The sequence below is a fragment of the Pseudoliparis swirei genome, chromosome 2 (assembly GCF_029220125.1).
Source record: "Pseudoliparis swirei isolate HS2019 ecotype Mariana Trench chromosome 2, NWPU_hadal_v1, whole genome shotgun sequence".
Taxonomy (NCBI): Eukaryota; Metazoa; Chordata; class Actinopteri; order Perciformes; family Liparidae; genus Pseudoliparis; species Pseudoliparis swirei.
In genome coordinates, this window is record NC_079389.1 from 18,195,081 (window position 1) to 18,206,238 (window position 11,158).

At 46.0% G+C, this 11,158-nt stretch overlaps 1 protein-coding gene across 7 annotated transcripts in view; it reads left to right on the forward strand.

Moving 5' to 3' along the window:
* dgkh (diacylglycerol kinase, eta) overlaps positions 1-10,979 on the forward strand; it is a 58,383-nt gene extending 47,404 nt beyond the window's left edge. For 2 of the 7 annotated variants that reach the window (XM_056426218.1, XM_056426198.1), the window contains 6 exons: positions 17-122; positions 979-1,071; positions 1,173-1,292; positions 1,494-1,599; positions 3,359-3,489; positions 7,059-10,979. In XM_056426218.1, the coding sequence (XP_056282193.1) occupies positions 17-122; positions 979-1,071; positions 1,173-1,292; positions 1,494-1,599; positions 3,359-3,489; positions 7,059-7,145 (643 nt within the window). In that variant the 3' untranslated portion in view covers positions 7,146-10,979. Of the gene's footprint in view, positions 1-16; positions 123-978; positions 1,072-1,172; positions 1,293-1,471; positions 1,600-3,358; positions 3,490-7,058 lie in introns of those variants that run through there. The other 5 variants (XM_056426208.1, XM_056426240.1, XM_056426229.1 and 2 more) reach the window with 5 other exon arrangements.
* Positions 10,980-11,158: the final 179 nt, after the last annotated feature.

An 11,158-nucleotide genomic window follows, 5' to 3' on the forward strand; every position in this document is an offset into this window, starting at 1 on the left:
CTCTGTCCCATCACAGGATATGCGAGGCTGCGAAGACCAACGGGCTTTTGGAGCAGGAGCTGGCTCATGCTGTCAATGCCTCGTCTCACGCCATCAACAAAACACACCCCAAGTTCCCGGAGGTGAGCGTTGGGAGGCCGCTGTGTGTTGGCTGCCCTTTTAGGCTTGAAGTCAAGTTTAAATGAACCTGTGAGTGCCGTGTCCACGGAGGCTGCAGTGTTTGTTTCGACACAGTTTAGATATTTCAAAACATGAACGTATTTCTCTGTGTTTGATGTTGGGGGTTGATCCGTTTAGAACGTGTCTCACTTCCCTCACTTTTTAAGGACAGTTCTTGGTAACCTAACAAAATCAAGGAAAGAAAATTCATCGCGAGCACCTTTTATCACCAGGCTCCAGTTCTGAAAAGGGAAGCCAATGCTGAAGTGCCTTGAAGCCACGTTCACTCTAATGGCCATGTTTTACTCCGGTTGTATAGAAGTCTATGAGAGAAAAAAGTACTATTTTCAAGTCTTCTTCAAGACAGCATGATGTTCATTTCGTGAATTATGGTCCATTGATAGTCAAACAGACCATAAAGCAGGGGATGATAAGGTCAGGGCGACCTTTTTACTGACAGGTCACGACCACGGCGTTCTGGGAGTTTTCTGTGTTTTCTTCTTGCAACTTTAAGCCTTTCGCAGTTTGTTTTCTCTTCATGAAAGTGAATTGTAGCATTTTATTCACCCCCAAAAAACGGTTGCACTGTTAAAAAAACCCGAAAAAACAAGATGACGATGGGCAAGATGCCGAACTCAAGCCTTCGAACTCGGAGGCCACAAACCAACGGGTGACGTCATGGTGACACCGTGCCCTCCAAGAGGACGACTGCTCTAGTTTTGTACTGAAGCTTTTTCAAATGCCCAAAATAAGAAACGGCTACCAGACGTGTCCAAAGTGTGACGTTACACTAAATAACGGTCGTGTCCCCGTCTCCAGAGTCTGACCAGAAACACGGCGATAGAAGTGGCCAGCACCGTCAAGGCTCTGTACAACGAGACCGAGTCTCTGCTGCTGGGCCGAGTCTCTCTGGTGAGTTCCCCTTTTACACCACGCCGAAGGATAATTCCCTCATAATACAAATTGTCTTGCTTCTATATTTGTAATCTCTTCTCGTGTGCCACGCCTTGCAGCAACTGGACCCCCCAGAGGAGGATCAGCTGTCCAGTGCTCTGCAGAGTGTGGATCTGGAACTGGGCAAACTGGGAGAGATCCCCTGGCTCTACCACATACTGCAGCCCAACGACGAAGAGGTGAGCAGCCTCAGCTAAACACACACACACACACACACACACACACAAAAAGACGTGTGTAACAATGCCAGCATTGTGTTTTACTCCTGCGCACCATATCACTGAAAGCCCTCTACACGCATGCACTGTGTGAGTCTCCACGTGACGGGAGAGCTGAGTCGCTAACTGAAAGGCTATAGGTTGACTGTGCTTATGTACCAGGACCACTCTCTGGGTTACGGCAAGAGGAACAGTCGCAGCAGCATGTTTCGCATAGTGCCCAAGTTCAAGAAGGAGAAGGCCGCCAAGAAGACGAGCCCTCAGTCAGGTAGGGCCGTGCCCCCCCTTTTCCCTCACTAGCGAACAGGCCGGACAGACGGGCCGCTTAAAGGACGGGGAGTCAGTCAGAGGAGCTCTCTGCGAGGCCTCGTTACGCCACTGCAAAGGACAGGGTCACACGAGCGTTATTTTAAACGTGTCGATCGATGTGTGAGGTTTAGAGGGAAGAATGTGTTTGCAGGGCTCTCAAGTGTCACGCATTGAGCGTGAGACTCACGCATTTCAGTCTTACGTCACGCACTCTCGCCACACATCGTATTTCTCACGCTGAAAAACAACTCTCGGCTATTTAATGTTTTAATGTGCCGCAGCGCGCCAACGTGAGCTGGCCGCGCCGCCCTCACCGTGGAGGAATCAAGCGCTCCCCTGGAGTTCTGCTGCGAGGTGCCACTTATCAGCCAATCAAAAAAAAGAAATGGGCTCCACAATAGCCAATCAGAAAAAACCCCGCATCTGTTGTATCTGGGTAAGATTTAATCCAGCATCCAATGAAAATAAAGCATCCTGGAGTTGCGCGCGACTGACTGATATCCGAAAATGTCGTGCTGCTGATGGAAATGTCACTCTTGCCTGTCTTCAAAACTTGAGAGCCCTGTGTGTGTTTCTGCGTCCCTCGGCTTCGAAGGCTGCAGAAACGGTTTCACGCTTTCACGAAACACTCACGGATTCGTAACGACGTCCTCTTTAGCGGAGAGCAGGACGATGAGCTGGAGGTGCGGCCGTCCTGTGTCATCGGTGTGATATGATCGCTTCACGTTAAAGATGCGCGCACACACACACACACACACACACTGAACAAACTTGGTTCTTCCAGCAACCCCACCAGTCCACGTCCGTGAAGGTCTCGCTTCGTTATAAACCGCTGGCAGAAACACGCAGAGTGGGTGTGTGTCTGAGGTGTTGCATCCCACGGTCTCACCTCCAAACCATCAACTCGCACCCCCCCCCCCCCCACCCCCCACCGCCACCCCCTCCATTCATGCTCTCATCTTAGCCGTCGACGTGGTTTCAGAAGGCGCAGAGTCAGGAGAAGAACAAGGCTGCAAACATGGAGGGGGGGGGGGGGGGGGGGGTAGCCTGCAGGGGTCAAATAGATCACGGGAAATCTAATCTTTTTTTCTTTTCTTTTCTTGCGCATTAAAGTCAATATCTGATTCACAGATGATCAAATCGAGCCGGGTCGATGTTCTGATGCACAACAGAACCAATAAGAGCAGGTCGACAGACAGACGGGGTTAAAGAGTGTCGGCCCTTCCTCTGGTTCTTGATTAGTTGGGCTGTGTTTCCGCCTCCCTTTACTTCCTACTTTCTCCGTGTGTTCTGGTATTGGTCGATGAAATGCATGCCCCCCCACCCACCCCCCCCCCCCTCTTCCCCAGTCTTGCTGGAACGGCCTTGTTCTGACCAACCTCTGGCCTTTGTCAAACTCCTGCCGCCACTGCTCTCCCTCTTCCCTTCCTCTCTGGTGCTCTCCCTCCATCTTTATTCCATCACCCCCCCCCCCCCCCCATCAGTGATTGATTCATCACAAAGTCGTGCCCATTTGTGAGGGTTGTGTTTGCAAATATCATATTCCTGAGAGTGCACGACTGGGACAAGCGGTTGAGTGAAGTGGAGGAGTGAGAGCTTCTGGTGTGTGTGTGTGTGTGTGTTTGTGTGTGTGCATACCTGTGAGGTGCCCTGAGCCCCTCTCTGCTCTGCCCCGTGTGTGTGTGTGTGTGTCGGTGTGTGTGTGTGTGTGTGTGTAGTGGAGAGATGGGGCCCAGAGGAGGTGGGAGTCTGGCTGGAACAGCTGAGTCTGGGGGAGTACAGAGACACCTTCATCCGACACGACATCAGAGGCTCGGAGCTGCTGCACCTGGAGAGAAGGGACCTGAAGGTACACACACACATGCACACGCACACACCTCAATCCCTCAGTGAATCTGTGTGAACCGTCCCGTCCAACCCACAATCAACTCTCTCTCTCTCTTGTCTCCTGGCCTTCCTGTGCTCTTTATCCTGTTGGATGTCTCCCCGCTCTGCATCGCTCTGCTTGGCTTCTTTACTGTCTGACCGTTGCTTTGTGAAAGCCTCTTCGCTGTAACCCGCTAACACTGTGTGTCTCCTGAAGGGGGGGCTCCAGGGCTGGGGGGGGAAGGGTCAAACTGGGCTGGTTGTTGAGGGGCAACAAAAAAAGTGCAACGTCAGCCAGTTTAGTTGTGATATTATACGTATGAATCTGTAAAGAGTCCCGAGAGGAGAATGAGATGAGTCGGTGTCATTCGGTTTAACATGAATATACAAACATGCACGGCTCACTGAATACCCACGTGTTCACTCAAGTTTGTTTTAATGTCGGACGGCCGCGCGGTGCGGTCCTATTCTCGATGCGGTCCTGTTCTCGATGCGGTCCTATTCTCGATGCGGTCCTACTCTCGATGCGGTCCTATTCTCGATGCGGTCCTGTTCTCGATGCGGTCCTGTTCTCGATGCGGTCCTATTCTCGATGCGGTCCTGTTCTCGATGCGGTCCTATTCTCGATGCGGTCCTGTTCTCGATGCGGTCCTATTCTCGATGCGGTCCTGTTCTCGATGCGGTCCTATTCTCGATGCGGTCCTATTCTCGATGCGGTCCTGTTCTCGATGCGGTCCTACTCTCGATGCGGTCCTATTCTCGATGCGGTCCTGTTCTCGATGCGGTCCTATTCTCGATGCGGTCCTGCTCTCGATGCGGTCCTATTCTCGATGCGGTCCTGTTCTCGATGCGGTCCTATTCTCGATGCGGTCCTGCTCTCGATGCGGTCCTATTCTCGATGCGGTCCTGCTCTCGATGCGGTCCTACTCTCGATGCGGTCCTATTCTCGATGCGGTCCTGTTCTCGATGCGGTCCTATTCTCGATGCGGTCCTGTTCTCGATGCGGTCCTATTCTCGATGCGGTCCTATTCTCGATGCGGTCCTGCTCTCGATGCGGTCCTGCTCTCGATGCGGTCCTGCTCTCGATGCGGTCCTATTCTCGATGCGGTCCTGCTCTCGATGCGGTCCTGCTCTCGATGCGGTCCTGCTCTCGATGCGATCCTGCTCTCGATGCGGTCCTGTTCTCGATGCGGTCCTGCTCTCGATGCGGTCCTGCTCTCGATGCGGTCCTGTTCTCGATGCGGTCCTGCTCTCGATGCGGTCCTGCTCTCGATGCGGTCCTGCTCTCGATGCGGTCCTATTCTCGATGCGGTCCTGCTCTCGATGCGGTCCTGCTCTCGATGCGGTCCTGCTCTCGATGCGGTCCTATTCTCGATGCGGTCCTGCTCTCGATGCGGTCCTGCTCTCGATGCGGTCCTGCTCTCGATGCGATCCTGCTCTCGATGCGGTCCTGCTCTCGATGCGGTCCTGTTCTCGATGCGGTCCTGCTCTCTATGCGGTCCTATTCTCGATGCGGTCCTGCTCTCGATGCGGTCCTGCTCTCGATGCGGTCCTGTTCTCGATGCGGTCCTGCTCTCGATGCGGTCCTGCTCTCGATGCGGTCCTGTTCTCGATGCGGTCCTGCTCTCGATGCGGTCCTATTCTCGATGCGGTCCTGCTCTCGATGCGGTCCTGTTCTCGATGCGGTCCTGCTCTCGATGCGGTCCTATTCTCGATGCGGTCCTGTTCTCGATGCGGTCCTGTTCTCGATGCGGTCCTGCTCTCGATGCGGTCCTGCTCTCGATGCGGTCCTGCTCTCGATGCCCTTGTGTGCGCCACCGTTGACGTGGAAACATGTACAGAAGAAAATAAATAGTACAAGCTCCTCTTCCATCTGTGAGGAAATACATCCACGTCTAGATTTCCAGCTTTAAATCACCTGGTATGGATCACAAAGTAATAAGTATACAAAGTAGGACTTTTTAAACTTGGTCTTTAAAGAACTGACCAACACTGGGCCCTTTGCCATTAAGCTGGTCAGCGCTCTCCGGTGGTCAAATGGAGGTACTGTTTCCTGTCAAAAGCCAACACATTTTCACATTTCATGTGACATTCATTTTAATTTTTAAGCAAACGTTCACTGGTCTTCAGATGTGAATATTTGCAGTTTGTCTTCGTATTCTACGATTGTAAAATGTTATATATTTAGATTTTTTTAGGTCAAACTAAAGAAGGAATTTGAATAAGCTGATTTGGGCTATTACATATGGGCATATTACATCTAACCATCATTAAATAGTTAGATGTAATATGCCCATGGTTTAATGATGGTTAAACCTGATGATTAATTGATTAGTCAAGAGAATAATGGACAGATTCTCAATAGTCAATAATGAAAATAACCTTTAGTTACAGCTCTGGATAAACAATTAAACAAAGTTGTAACTAACACCTCTGTTGACTTACTATAACCAAAAGAATAAATGTAAATGATGTATTTTTAATTCAGCACTAGTAATCCAGACTTTGGTATGACAGGTGCAGGTTAGTGGTGCCGTGTGCACAACTGTCCTGTGAGATTTAATTGTTGGAGTCACACCCACTAAAGCCTCTTTTTTAAAAGAAAAAACATGTTTTAAATGTGCTTGTTTCACAGCCGATCACAGAACAATATACAGGCTCATTGAGTTGTGTGATCAGATCCTCTCGTGAAAATCAGCATCGACCCTGTCATGGCGCTATTAGAGTGGACCCAAAAGCACGACTCAGACAGGAGTCACATAGAATACTGTCTTTGGTTGGAAACAGGCTGGGTCAAAACCGGGAGATCAGTCGAAGAAGCAAACAAGTCCAAAAAGGGGCGGGGCAGAGAATCAGAGGTCAGGGCAGGCAGGCAGGGTCAGAACAGGCAGGTCAGGAATATACTCTAATAACGCTGGAGAACTTGGCACGAAAACACAAGACAATCTGGCAGAGGACAAGTGGAAGTGAGGGAGCTAAATAGTGAGGGACTAATGAGGGGATGGGCTGCAGGTGAGAAGGGCGTGAGGACCAGGTGAAGGGAATGAGGGACTAACGAGGTGATCAGAGGCAGGTGAGGGGAGTTGGACTGATGAGATGGTGTGACAGGATGAAAACAACTATTACAAAAAGGAAGGCGTGGAGCTAAACTGTTACAGACCCGTTCAGAGGATTATTTACAACATGTTCTATTCGAGTGTCGCAGCATGTCGAGACAAAGACCGTACACATACATCCTTTTATCATTTACACCGGTCCAAACAATATTTACAGCATTTATTTAAATCTTTGGCCGGATGATGGTGCTGGATGAAAAATATGATGTGACAATTGAAGTTATTACAGTTCATCTTGATGTCCTGCCGGACATTTCACTCATAACCAAAGAGGAGAAAGTCAATTCTCCGGGCGTCGTGGACTCCTGGACTAAAGGACTTGTTATCCATCTGTTGTTGAGATCATTTCGTGGTTTTCATACTTGACCTAGAACATAAATGCGTATGTGTGTTTTTAATGTGCTGGGCTTGTTTGTTCCCCCCCCCCCCCTGACAGGATCTGGGGATATCGAAAGTGGGTCATATGAAGAGAATTCTCCAGGGAACTAAAGACCTGGCCAAGGCCTCTATGGTTGACCTCTAACCCTGGAAGCCCTCCCCCATCGGTGGAAGAGTGTGCAGCAGCGAAGGTGACGAGAGGAGAGCCGGATTCTTTTTTGTTTTGTTTTTGTATCCCTCTGCTGAGAAAGCAGTCGTGATGTTGTTGACGAGACGACGTCGGCGTGTTCGTTTGTGCTTCGGTGCCAAAATGACCGTCGAGAAAGCGAATTGAAATGCAAAAGGACTTCATGGATCTTCACACACACGAGAAAGAAAAAAGAAAAAAAGGGAACAAAAGCCCCTTTTTTAAGTTATTAACCATTCATTGCGCACAATCAGGTATGCAACCAACCGTACGGTTGGCAGTCGACTTGTTGTTTGAGTTGTGACGACAATAGTAGCAAAAACCAGGACTTTCACGAGCGAGGGATCGAGCTCCGCTTGGCATCCCGGAGCTGCCGAGGCATCGACGCGGCCTTCGGGGGTTCAGCGTCGCATCTGAAGATGAAGGTGTGACATCACAGTGCAGCCGGTGGTCTGGAAGGTGGGACGAACAGTGGGATACTGTCGCATGCTGTGCTTGCTCGTCTTTACATTTGTTGAATTGCATGATAAGTGTCTTGATTCTTTTTCCCTTTATTTTGTTATCTTTTTTTTCTTTTCTTTTTTCTGTGCAAAATAACACTTGAACAAGTTTTACATGACTTAAGTATTAGGATGCCATTTGTTACTACTGAAAGCATCTTTTATGGTCTAAATCCAACTTTTCCTTCTTTTTTTCCGAGCTTTAATTTATTTTGTTTGCATGCTAACGATGTGTCAAAGATTTGTGTTGAGTGCCATATTTTTAGTCATCTAGTGTAGAACGTGCTTTATTGGTAGAAGTCATAAGAAGTTTTATTTTATTTTCTTCTTCTTCTTCTTATTTTAAAGCTGTTGATGAGGTGTGAATATTTGGAATTAGTATTTGTGAGTGGACACGTTCTCTGTGGGTGTGAAATCAGTACCAAAGTGAATGTCTACGAAAACATTGATGACTTTGTTCAGTTCGCGCATCTTAAATTAAATAGGCCAGTAGGTCTTAGTTCTTAATTCCATTTAAGGAGGAGATTGGCGTTGGCACGAAGCCAACCGCATCACCCATAGGGTGGCGGAGTTTATTTTTTATTTTTTAAGGAAACACTTAAAAGGCACTTTCTACTTCTTGCTTCATGCAAGTGCAAATACTCATATCATTACATAGAAGTAACGGTTCACCTCAACTTTTGAACTTTTGGCAATTTAACGCAGTATTTAACACTCATGAGAATAGCAGTAAGATATCGTTTTTTAATGTGTAACAGAGCAGTTGATCTGCGGCCTGCATGGCATCGTTCAAGTGCAGCTTTATTATTTTTCTTTATTTTTTTCTTCTTTAAATTCCAAAGTGAGACGTTGATTGATAGAACACTACTTTTACCTTGTTAGTTTCTACTAAGACTGGTGGCATTACAGGGTATATTTCTATATGTGATGCTAAGTTTGTATAAACATATATGCACTGTATATATATATATATACATATATATATATGTATGCAAACCATGTTTGTAAGTGTTGTAGTCTAACGCATTTGTAGATTGCTGACATGGCATGCATTGTCAACAGCTGACACATTTGATTGTGTATATTACACCATAACATTTGTGTGTTGTTGATGTGTGTTCTAATCTCTTGTACACGATAAGGCTGTTGTCGTCTAATGATGGTGCAATATTTGATCTCTTGTTTTGATACTGTCTCTGCAGCTTTCTGGCATGATGTTTATCAGTGGGGGCGGGGGGGGGGGCAAACAAACAAAAAAGCGTTGAAAGAGGTTTTTTTGTACATGTACTCTTCCCCTGAGGTTTAGTGGATTAGATTTTAAGTTTATAGTTAAGGCCCGTAGAAAGAGTGCTTTCTTTCTTATGGACTCCAAATTTCTTCCAGCGGTTCAGTAGTTTGTAGTTTTGCTCCTCTGTGCTTCCAGGATGATACACTAGAGTAGGACTGTGTCAGCGGGTGAGGAGAACGGGCAGACACGACTGTTGTGTTTACACCTAATATGTATCACAATGTATTTGTCCACATTGAACCCTTTCATCAGCAATCGTATACTTACGATTGCCAACTAATTGTATCACGCCATTTCAACTCTGATATCTTCCCCCCTTTCGGAGAGCAATGTGTTGCTTTGTGTGTCAGGTTTAATTCTGCCTTTTCACCTTTTTAAGCGGAATAAGTCTAAAATAGTTTAAAACTTTTATTTTCTTCATTTCGTGAATATCGAGTGCTACGTTTTAACACGTGCACACATTTTCATCTGTCATCATCCAACGCATCCTAAATGGTAATGGCATGTGAGCGAGTCAGGGGCTGAATCTGCATGAGCTGTCTCTCGTATTCCACCAGAGGGCGATGTCCCCCCCCCAGTCTGGCTGTTGCTCATGCCGACAATCAGTTGCGTTCAGGCTCCTGTGTTCAGTGGGCCGCCGCGTTGCAGAAATCAATAAGCCTATCAATCAAATTCAAGACATCTTCTTTTTTTGTTGTTGCTCATACTTAATAATAACCATCATTGATAAACGGTCAATGTGTAGTTAATTGAACTGTAGCTAATAGTCGAACAATGAAATGATCTATTAATAATGTTGACTAATTAGTTTAGCTACTTATGTATTTCATCATAGCTGATAAGAGATGAAAATAATTACATTATAATTACACTATTAATATACATTGTTGTACATGTCAAATTTTAGATACTGTATTATGAATTTGTTAATTAAGCGTCTGTGTATTTAGAAAAGCTCTATACAAGTCTGAATTATTATTATTATTATTATTATTAATGATTACCACATTATTTGTAAAACATCTATAAACCTTAGATAGACCGACCCGAAATCAATTAATTGACAAAGTATACAAACTGTCTAAATAATATTTCTAGATGATTTCCAAGTTATTTATTAGCCATTTAACCCTCTGGAGTCGAGGGTCATTTTCTCGATTTTAGCATTTTTTAAATATTTACCCTTTAACGCAGTATTATAATCATTGACTATCGAAATAAAGTTAAAAGATGGTGATCATATAATATAGAAGATGTTATGCAACAATAAACAGTTTTACTATTATTTACTAGTCAACATTATGAATCACCATTTCATTGTTTGTCAACGAAATGTTTATTTATTGATGATGGTTGTTATTGAGTGTGACCCTGCCTTTTTTTTTCTTGGAGTAGATCAGATTAATTGTTGTCTATTTAATGACCATTGGCCTTCTAATAGCCAGAATCTCTGGATTTCGGTTTAGTCCAAGTTGAAGCCTTTCTGTTAACATGTGCTTTAAATGGGGCGCTGTACTACAACTGCTGCACGCTGCCTTGTTCAGTCGCTGTTTGTTTTATGAGACCTCCACCATGCAGTCGGCATCCACTAATACCGTTGCAGGTCCTGAGCTGTGTGTCTGTCCCTGTTTCCGTTCTCCATGCGTCCAAAGTGTCTGCCGGGGTCTCTGGCCCCAGACTCCAGGCGAGAGAATGCTCGACCTCTCCACACAGAGTGGAAGTAGCCACCTTTCTCCCTCGCTGTGTTTTCCAGTGGTCTGTAAATAATGCTGCACACTGCCTGGTTTCCCAACTAACAAACAAACGAAACCCATGCAAGGAACCCCAAAAGATGGGATGACATGATAGCTCTGACGTGCGGGTTCCTGAAGTGATGGGAGAAAAGTGAGTTTCATTTGTTTACATTATGTTTACAATGGCACAGTTTTCATTTTTAAGACTATATATGTAGGTATAAACAATATTTGCATATTTATTGCCTAAGGTTAAATGACATGATGTGTGTTGTGTTTCCACATTTGGAATATAATGTTACAGTTGTCACCTGTATTACTATGGATAATTTTGGTAAAGTAGTTGATCATTTTCATGACTACTAAGTGACTGTTTTCTGTGCCTTTTTATGGTTAGAATGCATGGTTAACTATTTATTACAATTTGGAGTCACTGAGATGTGTATTTTT